Genomic DNA, 23,719 nt, shown 5'->3' on the forward strand with positions numbered 1-23,719 from the left:
TTCTTGACTGTATATATCTTAAATGTCAACATATACACGTGTGATTTAGTTTACGAAGATTTTTCAATGCAGAGAACCTCGATCAGAGAGTAAAAAAGGCGTAAGGTTCACAATGGTGTATAACTAAAATGGAATATACTGGGCTAGGATTCGAGTTACAGGAACAAGGGCCAAACCGACCACCCAAGAATTGAATTGTCGAGCAAAAACACTTGACAACCTCCTGGAAGCAACTTTTCTTGCAACCAAACCTTTCTCTATCAAGTAGGAATCTGATACCATCACTAAACACCTACCTTAAATTGTAGCTATTTTTTGAGTGTTTATTTTTGGTGTCTAATCCGCAAATATATCACAATTGCTCTTGATTTTCTTGACTGTATATCTCTTAAATGTCAACATATACACATGTGATTTAATTTACGATGATTTTTCAATGCCGAGAACCTCGATCAGAGAGTAAACAAGGCGTAAGGTTTACAATGGTGTAAAACTAAAATGGGAGACACCGATCTAGGATTCGAGTTTGAGGAACAAGGGCCAAACCAACCACCCATTAATGGAATCGTCGAGCGAAAACACTTGACAACCTCCTGGAAGCAGTTTTTCTTGACACCGGACCTTTCTCCATCAATTAGGAATCTGATGCTGTCACTACGCACATACTTTAAATTGTAGCTATTTCTTAAGTGTTTATTTTTTGGTGTCTAATCCCCATATATATAGGGTAATGCTAGATAAAAAACCCTAAAATTCTTAGAAAACTCTGGAAACCCAAATGGGAAGCCATTTTTACCCAACCTCCCGACTTTTTTTTTTTTTGAAAAAAATTACACATGTAATATACATGTTTTAGAGTGTTTTGGGCCAAAAAAAACAAAAAAGCGCCGAAGGGATTTTTTTAAAAAAAATAAACAAATTTCAGCTCCTAACACGTGTTAAGCAAAAAAGACATAATTTTCCTGAAATTCGCTGAAACTTTTTTTTTTTTTTTTAAATATCCCTTCGGCGCTTTTTTGATTTTTTTGGCCCAAAAGTCTTAAAAACATGTATATTACATGTGTTATTTTTTTCAAAAAAAAAAATTGTCGGGAGCTTGGGTTTTCTAGGGTTTTTTATATATATAGGGTTTTCTATATAGCCCAACCCTATATATATATAACATATATATTTGAGCAGTGTAAAAAATAAAAGGCTGAACTTTTAAAACCCTTGTAAAGTGTTTATTGAAGTATAATGCGTTACATAGTACTAGTTGGTATGAAAAAAAAAATTAGTATTTCAACTATGACACTATATGATTCGTTTATTATGGAGATGTAGATTTGGTAATATTCTCCAACATTTTCTGTTTAATGAGTCTTCTCATGATCTTCCCGGAGGGTGATTTAGGTATTTCATCTACGAAATGAAGCACCCTCACCTTCTTGTAATGTGCTACATTATTAGCTATGTACTTCATCATATCTTCTTCACTCTCTTTTGCATCTTTGCTCATTACCACATGTGCACCTGGTATTTCCCCGGCCTCTTTATCAGGCAACCTACATAAATCAATATTAATTAGTTTTCATATATTTTAAGTCTATGAAAATTAGCGCGTTGGATAGTGAGTGAGAACGAGCTCTAACTAAAATAGATCGTTATAGAAAAAAAAGTATCAAAATGTGTTTTGGATAGTGAGTGCTATATTTGTATTTATGGCGGCTGGTGGTGATAAGTGCTGATGGCAGTGGTGTTAACGAAGGTAGACAATATAGTGTCAGATAAGATGGTGGCGATGGTCGTGGAGGTGGGGCGACAATGGTGGATATGGGTGGTGGTGTTCAAGGTAGCAAAGTCGATGATTGTGGGAGAGGTGGTGCCGTGCCACGATGGCAGACAAGTAGGTTAAGGGGTTATAAGTCAATACTAAAATTTGAGAGGTAAAAAAATATATAGAAAAAGACAAAAAAGGAAAAAAAAAGTCAATCATTGTTCACAAAAGTTGATAATAAGTTTAGTTACCCCACGACTGCGGCATCTTCGACAGAAGGATGTCCTAAAAGTATTCCCTCCAATTCAGCCGGTGCAACCTTAACCAAATCAAGAAAATTAAAACCAGATTATTACTCCCTCCGTCCCATTAAATGTGTCTTATTTTGAATTTTCAAAGTCTTATTTATAAACTTTGACTTTAATTATATATTTTTTGTGTTATATAAAACTTGATGAAAATTAACGCGATAAAAACACTTGTAAAACAAATTCAAATCGTATAACTTTCATCAAGTATTGTCTAACACAAATAAAATTATTTAAGGTCAAAGTTTATAAATAAAGACTTTGAAAATTCAAAATATGACACTTTTAATGGGACGGAGAGAGCACTTAATTTTATTTTGAATAATGTTTAAATTATTAAAAAATAAAATCTTACTTGAAATCCTTTGTACTTAATTAACTCTTTCAAACGATCCACGATGAACAAATCTCCTTCATCATCAATGTATCCAATGTCCCCGGTGTGAAGCCATCCGTATTCATCAATCGTTTGAGCCGTTTCAGCTTCATTCTTGTAATAACCTTGTTAAAGCGTTACAAGAAAAAAAATGAATCAAACCACAAAATTTCTTCATTGAATCCAATACAATGATATTTTATTTGTTTTTTAATGGCTAAATATTACACTCTCTGGGTACTGAACCCATGACTTCCTTCTATTTAAACGCCTAGAGGTTTTCCCTCTACCACTAGGCCAAAGCCTCAACGGCGATCATTTTATTTGTACCTTTCATCACACATTGACTTCGAACGCATACTTCCCCAGGGGTGTTTGCAGGGAGAGAACGACCTGTATCGGGATCAACGAATTTCACTTCTAAATTTGGTAGTATGCAACCAACTGATCGTTTTTTAGCAGTGTGATGGCCCTTGTTTGGGTCTCCATGGCCATGGGTTAGCGTTATGCAACTATGTTCTGTCATCCCGTAAGCCTGCAAATTATCAAGAGTGTAAACAAGTCAAGCTGCTTGAGACAGGCTCGCTAAAACATCTAATCTAGTCGAGCTTCAACGACCCGAAGCATTTAAATAAGCTTGTGTGATGAACAAGCTCGTGCTTCACTTATCGAGCCGGCTCACAAAGATAAAAGAGTCTATTATTTATATAATTTTTATTTTTAGATACGTATAATATATATTTCAGGGCTGGCTATTGGGCCGGCCAACCCGTGCCGTCGCCCGAGGCCCAAATTTTTGAAGGGCCCGAAAGCTTTTATATATATAGTAGATTATATATTTAGCATATGCATCTGTTTAGTATTCAAAAAAATGTTGGTAGTGGAGTGTAAAAAATTTCAAAGCTTAGCTCTAGCACCAAGATCTTATTTTCTTAATTCGTTTCCCCTTAATCACAATTTTGGGCCCAGTGTTTTATGTCACCCAGGGCCCAAATATTTTAAGAGTTCTCAAGACGGCTCTAAAATAATTCCAAATATGTATGAATCAATTAACAAATCATAAATGAGTTGAATCTGAGCCGAACTCGAGCTTGAAAAAACTATTCATGAGTCTAACTCGACTACTTGAGCTTCAAGGTGTAAACGAGCCGAGCCCGAGCCCGACTAGGCTCAAGCTTGGCTCATTATGTTTTTATGAAGCTCGAGCTCGGCTCGGTTCGAGCCTGTTATTTAAGCTTGAGCTCGGCTCGCAAGTAGAACCCAAAGCTCGAGCTCGACTTGAGCTATTTTGAGAACAACCTCAAACGAGCTAAAAGCTAGGCTCGATCTCGTTTCAATATCGTTTAAACGTGCCAAAACTCCGCTCACCAATTTTTCATCATTATTATTATATTACATATAAAACAAACGAAAACTTTGTTTGGGCTCATGAGCCTAAACGAGCTTTGTAAATCAGGCTCGAGCTCGGGCTCGGTAACTAAGCGAGCTCTATTTCATGTTCGAGCTATTAACCGAGCCAATCACGAGTAGCTCTCGAGCCTCTGGGCTTGTTTACACCCCTACTCGAGCTTAAGAAATAAAACTTTAGACCGCCAAAGCTCGAGCTTTGCAAACAAAGCTCAAGACAAGCCCTTCATATCCATAATGTCATCAATCAAAAGTGTATTATCATTGATCAATCATGATTACTAATTTTTACCTCTTGAACTTCAATTTGAGGAAACTTCCTTCTAAACTCCTCATAAATCTCAGGCGCAAGCGGCGCAGCCGCGGTCATAACCGATCTAAGTTGAAGCTTAGCAAGATCTTCATCAAGGGGATGTTTAACCAACCCCAACAATATTGGTGGCACAAGTGGTGCAAAATGTACTTCATGCTCAATCAATGCTTTCAAAACAGAAGACAAGTCATACCTCCCCATAACAACAACCTTCCCTTTGTTCCTAATATTAGCACACAATATTCCTGTCAGTCCATAGATGTGAAAGTACGGAATTAGCCCCAGAATGGTGACTTTGCCTATGTAATCTGGGTTGACACTGAACAAAGTCGAACATAGGTTCGCTACGATGTTCCTGTGAGTTAGCATTACGCCCTTTGATAGTCCGGTTGTACCCGACGAGAATGGGAGCGCGCAAAGGTCGTTTTGGTTTACGACGGTTTCGGTTTCGTTGGTGATGGATCGTTCTGATGTAGCTAGCAATTCGTCCCAGTAAATTGTCCCTTGTACTCGTTCTTCTCCTAGGATGATCACGGGTAATCCTAGTTCTTTTACCTGTTACGTATGTTATGTTATGTTACATTACTTGAATATTATAACTTAAGATAAGATAATAAATATTTAAATGTTTAACTTTTTACAAAATATTAACAAGTAGAATTTTTACGTTGTGGTTAGAATTAGGTCGGTATTTTTCAATTTGATATGATATTGGTTCACTTTCTTATTATGGTATTGGTACGGTATTTGCATTTGCAGTGGCGAAGGATAATGGGTGCCTGGGGGTGCACCCGCCCACCCCAATGTTTCAGTTAGAAGTGTATATGGTCCGATTTTTCGTCCGAAAATTTTAAAAATTATATAGGATCGCCCCCCGATTATTTTTCCTAAATAATGGATATTTGGTAAATATATTTTAACTCTTATTTTATTTGTTTAACCCTTGATTACCGACCACACAATAAAATTAATATCTTACAAATAGCTTCATGATTTACATAGAAAAAGAAATTGCTGATAAGTTTGATTCGGGAGACATATTAAAGGTCGCCGGGCTGAGTTGTAATTTTTCGTCCATGTTCCATTTATCTCGTATCATTATATATAAGGTCTTTTGTTTTTTATACAATATTTAGTTTTTCTATGTGCAAGAACAGATCCTTTGAATGAATGATTTTCTTTTTAGTTTTATTTGAAACTATTATTATTTGACCTGACCTGAATCGAATATCCGACCCGACCCGACCCGACCCATAACATAACGATAGGAAATTTTTTTTGGGTCCCATCAGTTTACGCCCCCTCAGAACTTTTGGTCAAGCTCCGCCACTGTGCATTTGGTACAGTAACCGAAAGAAAGCACAAAAATAGAATATCGATATGCCTAAAATGATATCGGCATATGTTTTGTGTCAGTCAAACGAATACCACACGGATTTTATGATACTAATATCGCTACCAATGTTGTTCGTTGGAATTGATCAGTTTGTCATGGGACCTGTACGGTTCCAACATTTGTTATAGCGTACGATATAATTTTAAACATTTTATTTTAAATACAATTTTGTTTTCACAACCAACACAAAATACAACAATGTATGGAATATTATTATTATTATTATTATTATACATATGATTTGAAACTGTTGATGAATAGTGGTTTTATTTTAGAATACTATATTATATTATATTATAATATTATAATAATTCTATTTATAAAATCTTATTTTCTTACATATATATATAATATGTGATGCTTACATTTTATGATACTTGAATATTTGAAAAAGCAAGCGTCTATTGTTAACTTTTTATTGTTTATGAGACAATTAAAACCGTTAATAATGTGATTCATAACGTGTGTATATCTATATTTAACGATGTTTAGCCTACGGTGCCGTCACAAACCGATCCGATTCCAACTAAACAACATCGGTAGTGGTAGTGGTATCGGTGTTGCGGTTAGAATTAGGTCGGTATCTTTCAATTTGATATGATATTGGTTCAGTTTCTTATTATGGTATTGGTACAACAACCGAAAGAGAAGCACAAAAATAAAATATTGATATGCCTTAAAGGATATCGGGACATGTTTTGCGTCGGTCGAAAACGAATACCGAACGGATTTGATGATACCAATATCGCTACCAATGTTGTTCGGTGGAATTGGTCAGTTTGTCATGGGACCAGTACAGTTCCAACATATGTTATAGCGTATGATATAATTTTAAACATTTTGTTTTAAATACAATTTTGTTTTCACAACTAACACAAAATACAATAATGTATGAAATATTGTTATGAAAGCAGAGCTAATAAAGCAATATTAAGTATGGGCGTAGTTTTATAAAATAATTTTAATAATTTGTTTTTTTAATATACTGAAATTACCTTATTGTAAGTGCGCTCATCAGTTACAATTAGTTTTGCTTCTGCTAAGTCGACTTGTTTTTTGATCTCAGACGAATGGCTCGATGGATTCGCGCCTGAAAAGACACCACCGGCTGTCATTACGCCTAAAGCCACGATTGCGTATTCAATGACATTGGGGAGTATGACGACCACAACATGACCTGTTCTAAGTCCAAGAGACCTCAACCCCTTGGAAAACCTTCTAACGTCCCTAACGACTTCACCATGTGTGCACGACTTTTTGGTGGTAGCATCCACGAATGCCACATGATCGGCGTACAGTTCTGCGTCCTTAAGCACAAACTCCGGCAATGTGACATTATCGGGAATGGAAACGGACGGAAAACGGCTTCGGAAAACGATGTCTTCGTCTTCGACTTTTGTCAACTCTTTTGTGGTTTTTTCCATGATTAATATTTAAGGATATGATGAAAGAAGTATGGAAGAATATGGGCATATTTGTATAGGGATTGGGCAAGTATTGATGGTACAATGTCCCTAGAATGGTGAGTGTTTGTGCATAAGATTTTAGGATGAAGTTAGGAATAAGGTGGGATTGTCATGATCATTTTCTTAGGTTGGAGATTGTTGAGTCATGTTATCCCATTTCATTCCTTTTGTTTTATTAACGTTTACAAGTTATATATTCTAAATTTTACTATATTATAACAAAAAAAAAATTAATGATTTCTGAATTTTCTTTCTATTATGAAAAATATAATAATGGAAAGTAGTTTGCAATATTCAGGCCAATGAGCTTATTATGAAAAATATAATAATGGAAAGTAGTTTGCAATATTCAGGCCAATGAGTTTATGGTAGAGTGGTAAGGAAGAGATCTGGTGTTTTAAGTGACCCAAATTCGATTCCTGCCCGCACCATTTAGTTTCGGTGGCACCTGATGAGGATGAGAGACTAGGCGAGTGAGTGGCGATCGCTAGTTCGATCCTTGAACTGGGCGGGTTTTACCTCACCGCACTGTCGTGCCTTCGAGTGAATGTTCACGGGCTTCGGCTCTAGGTGAAGGTTTTCCCTGGTTCGGAGACGACTGTATCCTTATATGATGAATTTCGCCTATGGCCTATTTGAAGGATTTTGACCGTTAAAAAAAAGGTTTTCAAATTTCAATGAACGCTTTCTTGGCAATATACGGAACCAAGATTTTATAGATTTTTAAGTGTTTTTTTTATATTAGTTAAAGATCTTGACAAAGAATGCCGTAACCAAGTCTGGCCAACCCAGTGCGGGCCCGGTTAAGACAACGTAAGTCTGGGCAGACTTGGCTAGGGTCGCCGATTAGGCGGTGTGACATTGGGCCACTCAAAAAGAAAGTCATCGTTCAAAAAAAAAATGTTTTTTAGTAGGTTTCGACGTAAAAAAATAAGACTCGTTAGCTATTGCAGAAATAAGAATTTGAAGTATACCGTTAGAAATAAAAAATTAATATCATATAAACCAAAAAAAATAAATATATATATATATATATATATATATATATATATATATATATATATATATATATATATATATATATATATAGGGTAAGGATAGTGTAAAAAGGGCCTAAAGTGTGAGAAGTGTAAGAAGTGTATTATAACACTATATATAATACTATATAACACCATATAAACACCGTATAACAATATATAACACCATGTAATACCATATAACACTATGTAACACTATATATCATTATATAACAAATATAACACTATACATCTATCATAGACATCCTATCAGACAACATATAATGTTATATTTGTTATATAATGATATATAGTGTTATATAGTGTTATATGGTATTATATGGTGTTACATATTGTTATACGGTGTTTATATGGTGTTATATAGTATTATATATAGTGTTATAATACACTTCTTACACTTTGAGCACTTTTTACAGGATCCTCTACCTATATATATATATATATATATATATATATATATACCATTCTTTTAAGTATTTTGTCATTTATGTCAACTAAAAAATCAGATATTTGTCATTTATGTCGATTAAAAAGTCATATATTCTTCTACTAAAATAAATAAAAAAGTGGGTATATCTGATATTTTAAATTAGTAAAGTTCATACTGGTAAAATGAAATTCTAGCAAGTATAAAAAAGTCCGATTCATTCACACATATACTATAGGGCCATAGGCTTTATAGGGATAAAGTAATAAACTCATAAACCAACTGGCCCAATTACATTAAGTGTGAAATTTCACAAATATTACAGGCTTTATATGGATAAACCAGCTGGCCCATATTCAAGTACTGGCCCAATTACATTTGGTGAGACAGTTTCCCATTTCAAGTCTCGAGTCTTCGGATTTTGAAGCATTTATCTATTTTATAACGCATACTAAAGTCTAAACACTAATATGATTTTACTTTGAGTAAAAGTGTGACATTATAATTTATAGCCTCGTAAAGATGGATATGATCGGGTGGTTTCATTAATGACACGATGATATTACAGTGGTCCATCAATGATCCAAATTTGTCACTAAAAAAAGTGAGAAAAAAATTGCTATGCATGTTTGCGTGTTATTATTATTATCTTGTGAAGTTAAATATGATTTCTTTAGCATACAAGATAATGAAGATTTTAAAAGCTCAAACATACTTAGTTATAAAATGAAGATATAAGAAAATGAAATGTGTAAATTAATTAAAATTTTAGGAAAAGTTAGTTTATTCTTTTATAAGGGTAAAGATCAAATAGGAAGTTAATTTTCTCTAGGAAGGATAGGAAGCCATAGGATTATGACATGTGGCAAATTTTAAAATAAAGAGAAAGGGTATTTTAGTCAATCCAACTCTTTCTTCTTCCTTTTTCAAAACCCAGTAAATTCAAAAACCCATCATTTTCAAAATCCACCATCTTCAACTATTTCTTCACTTTATATCTCAATAATCACTACATTATAGTGCGATTTTCATCACAAATCAATGATTCAGAACCCGATCAACGTGTTCTTCAGCTTTTTTTTTGAAGAAAACCCAGTTTAATTTCATAAAAAAATCTCGTTTTTTCCGGTGATTTTGGAGATAATCACTCGATTCGTTCGATTCGAGCGTTGATAAGTGTTTCTATCATTCAAATTCCGTCAATTGATGAAGAAATCGGCTTCGATCCATGTAAGAAATTCTTTAATTTCATTTTCATGATCTGGGTTTTTTATTTAGTCATTGCGTTTTACGATCTTTGCGGGGGTCCGGGGGCGGCAGCCCCCGGTAGCGGGGTCCCAGGGGCGGCAGCCCCTGGCGGGGTCCAAGGGGCAGAGCCCCTGGCTGGGGTTGAGCTGTACTAAAAACGCATCAGAAAAATTAAATTTCCATAAATTGGCTCATTTCGAAGACAGTAATTCGTAGACAATTCAGACAGTTCACAGTGACAGACAGTTTTATGTGTCCATTGCGTTTTAGAAATAAGACAGTTCACAGTGACAGACAGTTCACAGTGACAGACAGCTATTGCGTTTTAGAAAAAAACACATTTTTAAGTGTTTTTTAGTCATTGTGTTTTAGGTAAAACACATTTTTTAGGTGTTTTCAGTCCATTGCGTTTTAGAATGAGTCATTTTTAAGTGTTTTCTGGCCATTGCGTTTTACATATAAGACATTTCTTTGTGTTTTTGGTGCATTGCGTTTTAGGTAAAACACTTTTTTATGTGTTTTCAGTCCATTGCGTTTTAGAAAACAGACATTTTAAGTGTATTCTGGCCATTGCGTTTTACAAATAAGTCATTTTTTTGTGTTTTTGGTGCATTGCGTTTTAGGTAAAACACATTTTTATGTGTTTTCTGGCCATTGCGTTTTACAAAAAAGTCATTTCTTTGTGTTTTTTGTGCATTGCGTTTTAGAAAAATGTCATTTTTTAGGGTTTTTTTTTCATTGCGTTTTACGATACTGGGGTTTTTTCTATTGCGTTTTACGCAACTGGGTTTTAAATTTTTTTTTTCAAAATATAGCAATAGTATACTCGTTTTAAAGATAAAAAAACACTCGTTTTTTTGGTGCAATTTTTATAAAAAAATAATGTCGTATGAAAGAGTTATTAACGTTTAAAAAATGGGGGGAATTGGAGGAGAGAGAAACTATTGGCTTGGATTGACTAGATTGCCCCTGAAAAAAGTCACGCGCCTCTTTTTTTACTTTCAATTTCCCTGATTTAATCTTAGCCCTTGATTAAGTAAATGGATGGTCAAGATCACTTCCTAGCCTTCCTAGCCAAATAAACTTCCTATTATATCTCCACCCTCTTTTATAAACCTAAAACCAAATTGAGTTTCTAACCTAAGCAAAATTGAGTATTATTTACAAGATCAATGAAAACATAAATGTTTCGAATTTCAAAAGTTAAAGTGAAGTCTTCTAAAGGTCATTGAAAGTATCTCCTTAATTCATACCCAAATTTCCAGGAGCAATGATTAAATTTATTCTCCCTCTTTTAAATAAAAAGTAAAGGGTTTTATAATGTTTTAAAATAAACACAAAGTTTACATTTTATTTTTATAAAATTCATTTAAAACAACGTTTCTCCTATATCTCCTAGTTAATTCCTTAACATGTGAAGCTTTTAATGCCCCTTAACACCTCTCATGAGTGGTATGACTAACGGATGCCAACTAGGATTAACGCATATGAGTGTTAGGGTGAATGGGGCGTAGCTCGGTGAGGGCTTCGGTGACCCTATCCACCGATCGGGAACACCGCCGCCATCCAAGCGGGGACCCGAATCGGTGAGGGTGAGCGGTGTGGAGTCACCGCGTTGAATGGCACGATTTTCCAAAATGGATCGTTGTCAAACGGTCAAATTTAAAAAAAATATCAATTTTTTAAACAATATAAATATAAACCAACCTAATCAAATTTTTTACCACACCCACCACTCTCAAACTCACAAATCTTTCAAATACAACACAAAATGGATTCCAAGTTTCCGTTTCTTTCTCCCCTACCCCACTTTCCCGACGATGGAGATGCATCGTCAAGCGATGGTAGCTTAATTTTCTTCCAAAATCTCATCCAACAAGCGGAGCTACTAGACACGGCATCGTCTAGTAAAAAAAAAGTAGTCCGTCGAGATCGTGAGGGAGGCCATGAGACACTCATGGCCGATTATTTTGTTGAAAATCCAAAATTTAATGCCGATACTTTTCGTCACAGATTTCGTATGTCCAAGTCTTTGTTCCTAAAAATTGTTAGTGACGTGGAAGCGTATGACAAGTGGTTTAAAGAGGGCTTAGACGGGAGAATGAAGAAAAGTTTCACGCCGTTGCAAAAGGTTACTTCGGCGATTAAACAACTTGCAACCGGTAACCCACCAGACGAAAACGACGAGTATTTAAATATGTCTGAAAGGACCTCTCGTGAGTGCCTTGAATATTTCTGCGAGACGGTCTGTAAAAGGTATGCCGGTGAATTCTTACGTAGACCAACGAGCCACGACGTTGCGCTATTGTATCAGGCTCATGAGGAGAGGCATCACCTACCTGGTATGTTGGGTAGTCTGGATTGTACACACTTCGTCTGGAGAATGTGCCCCACAGAATTGCGTGGACAATACATGAGAGGCGATCATCAATACCCGACGGTTATATTAGAAGCGGTGGCGTCTCAAGATTTGTGGATTTGGCATGCTTTTTGTGGCCCGGCGGGTTCACAAAACGACATCAACGTGCTGCAACAATCTCCATTATTTCTTGCTCAACGAAACGGAACTGCGCCAAATTGTCCATTTCAAGTGAACAACCATTTATACAAACGCGGGTATTATCTTACTGATGGGATTTACCCTACCTGGTCCGTGTTTGTGAAGTCTTTTCCATATCCTCACGACCCGAATGAAAAAAAGTTCAAGAGGCAACACGAGGCCGCAAGAAAAGATGTGGAACGGGCGTTTGGTGTGTTAAAGGCGAAGTGGGGAATACTAAATCGTCCAATGCGTTCGAAAACGGTGAGAAAGATAAGGTCCATCGTGTATACGTGCCTTATTTTACACAACATGATTATAAAAGACGACGGAAGGGCGATAGCACCGGTACATATTCAAGATCCTCCAGTCGAACCCGTCTTCGATAATACAGCTTATAGCGAGCTCATTGACGAAGACACGCATTGGAGACTAAAACACGATCTCGTCGAGCATCTCGGAAGTTTAGATCTACCTCACCTTGAAGTGAGTTCCGACGACGAGTAGTTTGTTTTTATATTTTTCTAGTTTGAATGTAATTTTTATTTTTCTAGTTTGAATGTAATTTTTATTTTTCTAGGTTGTTTTTTTTTAATTTAATGAAATGTCTTTTATTTAATTTTTATTTTTATTAATATTTTTTTAATTTATAAACATGCATAATTTTACAAAAAAAAAAAAACCCAAGTCCCCTAAGAGGGGAGTGCCGCCATCAAAATGGGGTGTTAGGGGAGTTTAAGAGAGGAGTTGACGTGGCACTAGCTGATTGGTGGTGCGTAAGAGAGGGGACTCCCCTCTTAGGGGAGTGCCCCTTACACCCTTAGAGTATACCAGACAACCTAAGAGGTTGAGTTAGTTTTTTTTTCTTTTTTTAACTGCTAAAAAATAATTTAGGTGAAGTTAACATGATTAAACCAAGTGAAGTGGGTGATGTGGCTGGCACCTAGGTGGAGTTGAGGAGAGTTAATGTATACCCTAAGGCCTTAACATCTCCGTTAATATATTAACACACAACTCTTTTAACATCTGTTAACACAAGGAAAGAGTGATATGCAATACTATTTAACATATCATATCACGTTTAACACCCTAAGTGTTAAAAGTACATCAAGCCTTATGCTATTACTGCTTCATTTATAACCAAACATTCAACAATAGTTAACTAATATTTAAATAGTATGAGGTTCATTGAGAAACACTAAAAAAGTGAGGAACAGTGGGGAATCGACTCAAACGAACTCCGATTGGACTCATTCCAGCGGCGTTGGAACCGTCTCGTCGAACCCTGACTAGGATCTCTTAACCCTAAACCATAAATCATAACCCCTAAACCCTAAATATATTAGGGTTTGGCTTTTAGGGTTTAGCTTTAGGGTTTAGCCTTAGGGTTTAGTTTTAGGGTTTAGAGTTTAGCTTTAGGGTTTAGCTATAGGGTTTAGCTTTAGGTTTAGTCTTTAGGGTTTAGCGTTTAGGGTTTATGGTTTAGATTTTACGGTTTAGCTTAGGTTTTAGCCTTATTTTTTAGCTTTAGGGTTTAGAGTTTAGGAGTTAGGATTTAGGGTTTAGGGTTAAGAGATCTTAGTTAGGGTTCGACGAGCCGGTTCCAACGCCGCTGGAATTAGTTCAATCGGAGTTCGTTTAAGCCGTTTCCCCGCTGTTCCCCACTTTTTTAGTGTTCCCCAATGAACCTTCTCCTATTCCTATTTAAATATTAGATAAAGAACTGTTATGCAAATGCGTAAGAAGGCAAAATAGGAAGAATAAGGGAGACATGATGAATCTCAAGTGGAAAGCAATAATGCATATCCAAGATGAAAGGCCAAGTTGAGAGAAAGATTCAAAAGTAATTCACTTTTTTTGCATTTTTCAATATAAATCCCATCAAAAGACTAATAAATAGTCTTTGTTGTAAAAAAAGCGTACATCAAATTTAATAAACAATTACAGTTTTAGACTTTTAGTACATTATATCGGCTTTAAACTTAAATGTAATATTTCGGAACACAAATAATTTTGGATGAACAATCTCAATAAAAAGAAATGATTTCAATTTTCAAAACAAGCACAATAATATAATATACTTAATATATTTATTTGTGTTGAAAAGCCGGTTATTGTACAATAGAGGTTAACGTACATTGCGTACGAGATTGTTTTTCAACGTGCAAAATACAACATGTGAAATTGTTAAAGCATTTTGTACCATGCAATTTTGTTAATGCATTTTCAACATTCGATTTGCTAAAGGTATTTTCAACATGCGAGTTTGTAAGGAATACAACATGCGAAATTATTAAGCCAATTTCAACATGTGAGTTTTTTATAATATAACGTGCAATTTGTCATTGCGTACGTTAAGATATTTTGTACGATACACTTTTTCTAAATACTTATTTGTATTAAAAACATCAACTCATGTATGCTTTGTTTAACTAAACTTGTCAAGAAAAAATCGATGGGTTTACTAAACGGGTTGGAGATACAACCGAAACATAGTTGTTTTCGTGTCTTGGCACCACCTATGCATGTATTTTCAATTATATTTATTTTTGATTGATTCTATCAACCCGGGAAAATGCCCTCGTGGCTAGAGGCACCGGAAGGACAAAGCGTTTAAAGGAAAGACCTACTCTAATGTTAGAATTCTGGAGTTGACGGACCACTGGAGTAACCCTTATAGGAATCGAACCCAGGACTTAATGGTCTCTAAGCCTTATCGCACCTCAAAGATGTCATTAGGCTATAATATCATGTGCGTTTCTTTAACTCTTTATATCGGCTGTCTTAGCTCCTGGCTAAGACGGTGTTTCGTTGTTTTAATAATAATAATAATAATAATAATAATAATAATAATAATAATAATAATAATAATAATAATAATAATAATAATAATAATAATAATAATAATAAAAAGATTACTGACTTAAAGTACGTGAGAATTTTGTGAGTTTGAGAAATCTGAAACCAAAAGTTTGACTGCACACGTAAAAGAGAGATTATGCTGTTCATTCAATTCCATTAAGCATAATGATGGTCATAATGACTCATGATTACCATTTTACCCACCCCCTTAATCATTATTACCTCAAATCCCAACCCCTCTTTAGTATCATAACTAGCCCCACATCATCCTTTGAATAATGATTAATCATTTAGAGTTGTAATCAAATATGTGTTAAGGGTGAGAGGGGCACTCCCCTCTTAGGGGAGTCCTCTTTCTTATGCACACCCAATCAGGTTATGTCACGTCAACTCTCCTCTTACACTCCCCCCGCACCCAATTTGATGGCGGCACTCCCCTCTTAGGAGAATTGTTTTTTTATTCAAAAAAAAAAGTTTTCATTGGTTGAAAATGAGGGTGGTCCCACCTTCTCTCTCCTACCTTCTTCGGTGTCTCCCCACTGATTTGGCCCCCCGATTTGGCTCACCGCCTGGATGGCGGCACCACCACCGATCGGCAACAATGGTCCCCGCAAGGGGTCATCGATTGTGCCCCGCTCCCCCTAAGTATACGATTACTATTATATAAAATGAATGTTTATCTAAACCAAAGACAATATCACTCACGATAGAATCCTCTTCAACTAATTTGTAGATCATAACCCGCTTGCATTTAGTTTTTTAAACTTTATCCTGCTACTGCACCACCAACCCCACTGGTTTTTTCTGGGTTTAGTTAACTAGCTTGTATTAAGGCTATAAGGTGTGGGGGTCGTCTTGGGGCCGTTGTGGGTTGTCTTGGCAGGGCTACACCACCCCCTTGGGGCTCGTCGCGGCATCATCGTCGGGCAAGTGACGAAGCCGACGGTCCTCGTTATGCTTCTCTCTTTCTTATCCAACACACACGTATGCATGCACACATATTTTAAAGGGCCTCATCCACATACCCTAGGCCCATTCCTTTAGGCTCATTACCCATACCCGCTGACATAGACGTCTACGTAGCGGATCATTCTCAAAAGACTACCCTCCTCCACACCTAATAGCCTAATGTTGCAAATGAGTTTGTATAGAATGTAACCTCCTCGATAATATACATCCTTGGAATTTTTGTGTATATTTGTGGTTTGGTACTTAGTTATTTAACTTCTTGTAGTGTTTGAAATTGTTGTCAACTTGTTACTCAACGTTTATAAAAAAACATATTAAACTATTAAAACTAAATAAATGAGTCAACTTACACAATAAGCTGGTGGTGGAGAGGTAAGGAAGTGGTGTGGTGTTTCAAGTGACCCAGGTTCAATTACTGGCCCCACCATTTAGTTTTTGGGACACCTGGTGATGATGGGAGACCAGGCGATTAGGTAGCAATCGCTGATTCGATCCTTGAACTGAGCGGGTTTGGCGGCACCTTGTGATGATAAGAGACTATGCGATTAGGCGGCGATCGTTAGTTCAATCCTTGAACTGGGCGGGTTTTACCTTACCGCACTGTCGTGCCTTCAGGAAAGTGTTCGCGGGCTTCTGCCATAGGTGAGGGTTTTCTCTGGTTTGAAGGCGAGTATATCATGATGTGGTGAATTTCAGCAGTAGCTCGTTTGGAGAATTTGTTGGCCATTTAGAAGAAAAAAAAAACAAAACTTACCTGAGAGACAATGTGGCCTAATTGTCTCATAAGATGTTCGTATTCAACAAATCCTTGATTATCTCATGATATACTCTCTTGATTTTTCAGTTTGGGGATTATAGGGCTATGAAATGTGATATTTTCTTTGAATTGTGATATGATCCCTTTATAAGAAGCATTTCAATCTTAATTTACGTTAACTGCACGAAATCAACATTGGATAAATCAAGAATACACTTTGCATGGAATGAATTCTGAATGGAATTGAAATGTAGAATTAATTCCTTATATTGTTTGTTTCAACAAAAGAATGAATTGGAATTGAACCTAAATCGTCGGTTCGCCTCCTACTTTCTGGATACAAGGCAGCTATTTTATTTTACTTACTATCTATTCTAATTCCATTGATAATTATACCAATTAAACATATTATGGAATGTCAAAGAAACTATTTAAAATCTAATCCTAATTCTATCTCCAATTTTAATTCCATTACATTCCACGAAAAATCTATATGTTTAGTTCTTCACTAAATAATCTTGTTACCAAAGCTAAAAATATATGTATACATACATAGCTTACATACATCTTCAAGAAATATTACAACCGTTAAGAAAAGGCTTGTTCGTTAGTTAACATCTTTTAACGTAGGATGGTAATGGGTCGGGTTTAGGACGGGTTTAGATAATCCTAAACTCAAACCCGGTTAAATAAGCTTGTCTCAAACCGTCTCAAAACCCGTCGGGTTTTTAGCGGGTAAATACCCATCGGGTATCGGGTATACCTGCGGGTTTCGAGTAAGCCCGTTAATTTAAAAGATTTACCTGTTAGGTATACCTGACCCAAAACCCATCGGGTAACTATTAATCAGTTACATTAAATATTATCACTATAAAAATGTATGAAATAATTACAATGTATAGGAGATAAAATACCTATATGTATAAAAAATGGGTGTATCATATATATACATATTTAAAAACATAAAAGAAATTATGGCGGGTATACAATCGGGTAACAGATACACTTTATCGAGTAATCGGGTCGGGTAAACAAGTATATCACAGAATCCCAAACCCGCGAAAAAAAATAAAAACTAATCCCAAATCCGTCCCAAATGAGTCGGGTTTCAAGTTTACCCATTAGGCCGGGTTTGATTGCCATCCCAGCTTAACGAATTATAGCCGTTAAGAAAAAGCTTGTTTATTAGTTAACACCCTTTAATGAAGTACGCCATACATATTACAAACTATACATTTGATTTTTCACTTTTAACCAAAAGTTTTCATCTTTTGCAATTTAGCCTCACAACTTTTTTACTTTCAACTTTGTTCTCGTGTACTTTTTTATATTTCTCATTTTTTTTTTGTTTTACGATTCGTTTTAAATTTTGCGAGTTAACACATGTTTGTGTGGTTCAACGTTTTTACGTTTCGTTCTAATTTTTGCAAGTTAACACAGCGCAATGTGCGTGTGAGGGTTAACGTTTTTCGTCGCCTATTTTTTCCCGTTTGACAAGTATGTCGCAATGTGCGGGTCCTAAGTCGACTTAGTTATTATTTTCTATGTTTTATGTTTCGATCTAATTTCTTTGAATTAAAACGCCACAACTTCAGTGTTGATGGTCGCCGGCGGTTGGGGGTGGCGGGTCATACTAGTTTTAATTAAAGTTAAAATATTATTATCACAATCCTTTGATTTACTATGATGAAAACTACATTTTAAATAAAATACTATTGCATACTTGAGTAGATATTAAACTCCATGATTTTTCTTGTGCCGTATAGAATTATTGCCCTTGCTTCTTTATTCATTTCGATAAATGATGGTGGGTTGGGTGTTGATGGAATGTGGGGTTGGTGAGGTTTATTTTTCTATATATCTCAAGTAAATAACAAGAAAGAGTTTTGTTTATTACTTTTCTGGTAATGATTTCTGGTTAATTCAATTTATGTTGCTTGAGTCCATCATACATATCCATTAAGGCATTGAGACAAAGGAAAAAAAAATTGTGAAATTGTAGATGACCCACATGCAACCTCTCTATTCCAACTGGGTAAAGGAAAGATTGTCCATATCTTACCATCCTCATACCCTACTTTAGCTCTGCTATTGGTGAGATATACTGAGTACGATGATGATGAGTAGTTGACCCACACCAAACCTTCAATAGCAACATAACAACACCAACATATCCAAAGCCACTTGTTGTAAGGATTAATAATCACCATTTGCTAGTACTTCATTGCTCTAATAAAGGAGTTCTTTGTTGCAACATTTTATATATATAACCGCCACCGTTATATGTGTAAATTGCCTTGTGTTTCGAACTACACAGACTATAGTTAGCATAGTCGCGAGTGAAACTATATATATAATGTCTCAAGCATTATAAGCGAAGGTAAAGAACGATATTAAGTGTGAGTAAGCAGCAATTTGTATAAGCTTTTGTTTCAAGAGAGATTTGTTGGTGTCAATACCGGATATTCAAATGTAGAGAGGCAATAATTGGTGGATGTAAATATAAATGTGAAACAAACAACAATTCTCAACTTTAGCTTTGTATTGATATGATAGAAGAACTAACCTGTGTGATGGAAACAAAGAGACTATTGAACAACACAAAGATCCTAGACACAATAAGATCTACCACATTGATTCTATAACACACTCTCTTAACACTGTTTGAATATCTTACACACTATTTAAAAATACCCCTAGATATAACCCTACCACATTGATTCTATAACACACTCTGTTAACACTGTTTGAATATCTTATACACTATTTAAAAATACCCCTAGATATAACCAGATTTTTAGACTGAGTTAGGCAATGTGATCAAAATAGCAAGAAAATGAAAAAGTCAGGGACCGAGAGGAGAAAAAAAAAACTATTTGGACTAAAATGACAATTTGGACCAAACCTCAAGGACTAAAATGGCAATTTACTCATTAATATATATGTTTCTTTTAAATAATAAATCAGATTTTTATGTTTAGCAAGGACAATTTAGTAATTTCACACCAACTTAACTGGCCAAACTAACTGACATTTACTCAAGGGACTATCCGAGTAACAAAATAACAGACCATAGGGAGCATACCTGCTATTTCCAAAATGTGGGGACTAAACGTGAAAAAACGCGAAATCATAAAGACTATCCTGGTAATTAACTCTATAATTTATATACGATAATGTTACGAGGCAACACTTTAACCTTCTTATCATAAAACAATGTATAGAGAGAGAGAGAGAAAAATCGATAAACATAAATATTTACAAGCTTTCACAAACTGGGTAAGGATAGTGTAAAAAGTGTGAGAAGTGTATTATAACGCTATATATAATACTATATAACACCTTATAAACACCGTATAACGATATGTAACACCATATAATACCATATAACACTATGTAACACTATATATCATTATATAACAAATATAACACTATACATCTATCATAGACATGTTATCAGACAACCTATAGTGTTATATTTGTTATATAATGATATATAGTGTTACATAGTGTTATATGATATTATATGGTGTTACATATTGTTATACGGTGTTTATATGGTGTTATATAGTATTATATATAGTGTTATAATACACTTCTCACACTTTGAGCACTTTTTACAGGATCCTCTACCTTCACAAACTTAAGTTTTACATTTAAATCTAAATTAGTTATAAATACAATGTTTGAGGCTCTCTTATTTGGGAAGTGCGGTGACCTAACACAAGAAAGTCGTCATTTAAAAAAAGTAATAAAGAAAAAAAATACAAAAATTATATGTTAAATCTCTGAAATGTTGGCTTGATCCCATAAACTTATATATTTCAATGCCAAAATGTAAATGAGTTCACATCAGAAATATAAATGAAAAGAAAAAAAGACAAACTAGACATGTATTATTATTAATGTTTAATTAAAGGATTATGGAAATATGCATACAAATGGAAAGCTACTTTTGGGTAATTGTTTGTTCCCTTCAATCATTTATAATGTGGTGAATAAGTCGTGGGTCTTTTACTTGACATTTGGTCATAGTTGTGGCCGTGTGGGTCTCCCGTGTTCATTGTTTTTTGATCAAGCTAACACATGATTAAAGTTAAATGCCATAATCACCTTTTCTTAAATGTATCAACAATATCGTATTTTGTCTATCTTAGATTCAGATAATTCTCAACTTTTTTTAACAGCAAATTTGGATCACTAATGGACTATTGGAGTATTATCATACTACAGATCATATCGAACTCTACTAGGCAATAATACATATATACCAATTCAGGGGGAACCCAATAAATCTGGGAAAAAACCCCTTTTGAGAATTGAACCAAGGATCTAATGATCCGTAAGCCTTATCTCACTCCTAAGATGTCAGTAGGCTATAATGTCATGGGCCTTAACTTTTAGTTATTATTATTATTCGGTGAGAAATATAAATATTTTTTTTATCATATATATACATTGTATTACATATGTTAAATTTTAAATTATTTATAGCTTTTATTCATGTTTATTATACATTTTTGATCTATAATAGTTATCTTAATTAAATTAACTTACATTTGGTGCTAGCATCTTGCTAGTGTCGTGCTTTAACGAAGTCAGCTGTTAAAAAACAAAGTTACATTTCAAAATCACACCATAGCCTTATCATATGATGCAACTTATGTATCTTGAAGATACTTAAATAACATTTAGGTTGTAACTAGGTTAGAACCCCGTGTATTACACGGGTTGAATAAATGTAATTTTATATACTAAATTAAAACAATTATTTTTTTTAAAAAACTCGTTTATTACACTGGTTGAACAAATGTAATTTTATATATTAAATAATAAAAAATATATATCTTTAAGAACCCCATGTATTGTACTGAATAAATGTAATTTTATATACCAAATAATAAAAACTCATGCATTGTACGGGTTGAATAAATCTAATTATATATACTACATAATAAAAAAATGTTATATTTTAAAAAACACTGTGTATTACACGTGTTAAATAAATGTAATTTTGTAACCTTGTATACTACACGGGTTGGATAAATATAATTTTATAAACTAAATAATAAAAAAAGTTATATCTTTATAAACCCCGTGTATTATACAGGTTCAATAAATCCAATTATATATACTAAATCATTATCATCATCATCATACTTAGTAAATCCCACCAATAGCAAAGCTAAGGTAGGGTCTGAGGATGGTAAGATGTAGACAGCTTTACCTCTACCCCGTAGGAATAGAGAGGCTGCTTTCAGTGAGAGCCCCGGCTCGATAGTAGTTTTGCATCATGCCTTGGATATAAGGCACATAACACTCAACAATCGGGACAAAAACCGATTAGTGCATGGTCCCTTTTGTCTTTCTACTATCAACCCCACCACATGATGATGACACATGATTAACCGTCCTCCGCTTTTAACGTTATTTTCATGAACTTAGTAAAATAATGTTAAAATTAGTGCAATTTCACTTTTGCCCTCTGAGCGTCCACACATATACATTATATGCGCATACCGCAAGCGGGACGAATCTATACTATATAATAAAAAAAGTTATATCTTTAAAAACACCATGTATTACACGGGTTAAATAAATGTAATTTTGTATAGTAAATAATATGCTATTGGATTCGTTTAAAAAAGCATAAATTTGGTTCGGTTTAATTCGAATCAAGTCATAAACTTGGTTAAGTTTAATTCGAATTGATTAGAACCCCAATTTGAAAAATCAAAAACAGAATTATATTATAGGCTTCTCTTCCTAATTAGTGTTTTTTAAAAGTTTGATCTAATGTCTAAAGTCTAATAAGTTATTTTGTATATTTTGTTTGTATTTTAATTTTTTTTATGAGCGTATTATTGTTTTTTTAAGTTTAAAATTATTGTTTTGTGTTATTATTTAAAAAATCTTTAACTTATAATTTAAATTTGAAGATAATATATTATTAGATTAAATAGCATGATTCTATCCGACATTTAAAGTAAGATAAGATTTAATATTAATTGATTATTTATTATTTAATTAATTGATATAAGATAAGTATGAAAATGCAGGAAATTAAAATGTAGACGCCTTCAATGAGTGACACGTGTCCCAAAGTTGGTTTCTTTTATTATATAGTATAGATTGATTTTGTCTAAATAGTGTATAAAGAAAACCGGTTTAATGTTTCATATTTACCTTTAAGACCATGGGTAATGGTTAATGCCCCTTAAGGGGCATTTTTTGTCACATCATCATCATAATGCTTCATGTAATGGTTAAGGCTTCATAATGCCTTTTCATTTATTAGTTTCCTTATTTTTCCTTCTTATTGGGCATTATTATAGAAATGTCTCTCTCTCTCTTCATGCCCCTATAATGTCCATAAGGAATGAGGTAAGGGCATTATTAAAATCTTTCTGGCCCTTATAAAGCCCCATTACATATGATTTAAATATTAAAAGCTTAAACAAATCAAATAAAACCTTTTGTTTGAGATTCCAATGAGAATATACGCGTCTTAAAAACCTAACCTTATTGACCAACTTGTTACAAACTAAAATACACGTGTCTTAAAAACCTAATTCTATTACCTTATAACCATCTTGTTACAAACTAAAAAAGTTACACATGCCTTACATTTATTTCTCTTGGCATTGCAAACTTATATTGTATAACAGGATACAACACACTAAATTATACAAGTAAGACACCCATAACGTGAAATAAAATAACAAATAAGCTTATCTTAGTATCCTAATAAGAATATCTTAGGTAAAAAGACCGTATAGCATGAAATAAACCCTTTTTTAAGTCAAAACTTCAGTCACATGAAATAAACTCTTGAAAATAGAGATGAACATTAGATAC

General features: G+C 34.4%; 1 protein-coding gene across 1 annotated transcript; it reads right to left on the reverse strand.

Moving 5' to 3' along the window:
- Window positions 1-1,186: 1,186 nt before the first annotated feature.
- Window positions 1,187-7,024, reverse strand: LOC110871623 (4-coumarate--CoA ligase-like 1). Its single transcript, XM_022120333.2, has 6 exons — window positions 6,552-7,024; window positions 4,140-4,715; window positions 2,771-2,975; window positions 2,420-2,565; window positions 2,008-2,075; window positions 1,187-1,544 (listed from the first exon to the last, which is right to left on the reverse strand). The coding sequence occupies exons 1-6, from the start codon at window positions 6,978-6,980 to the stop codon at window positions 1,310-1,312; spliced, it is 1,659 nt and encodes a 552-aa protein (XP_021976025.1). The 5' UTR covers window positions 6,981-7,024; the 3' UTR covers window positions 1,187-1,309.
- Between the last annotated feature and the right edge of the window lie 16,695 nt (window positions 7,025-23,719).

Source organism: Helianthus annuus, chromosome 8 (genome assembly GCF_002127325.2).
Source record: "Helianthus annuus cultivar XRQ/B chromosome 8, HanXRQr2.0-SUNRISE, whole genome shotgun sequence".
NCBI lineage: Eukaryota > Viridiplantae > Streptophyta > Magnoliopsida > Asterales > Asteraceae > Helianthus > Helianthus annuus.

What these genes read in the sequence shown, in the direction of transcription:
- LOC110871623 (XM_022120333.2), bottom strand. Translation starts at nt 6,980, where the DNA reads ATGGAAAAAACCACAAAAGAGTTGACAAAAGTCGAAGACGAAGACATC. An exon ending in ATGAGCGCACTTACAATAAG is followed by an intron (nt 4,716 to 6,551) that starts GTAATTTCAGTA and finishes CATACGTAACAG; the next exon opens with GTAAAAGAACTAGGATTACC. An exon ending in GAAGATGCCGCAGTCGTGGG is followed by an intron (nt 1,545 to 2,007) that starts GTAACTAAACTT and finishes TGATTTATGTAG; the next exon opens with GTTGCCTGATAAAGAGGCCG.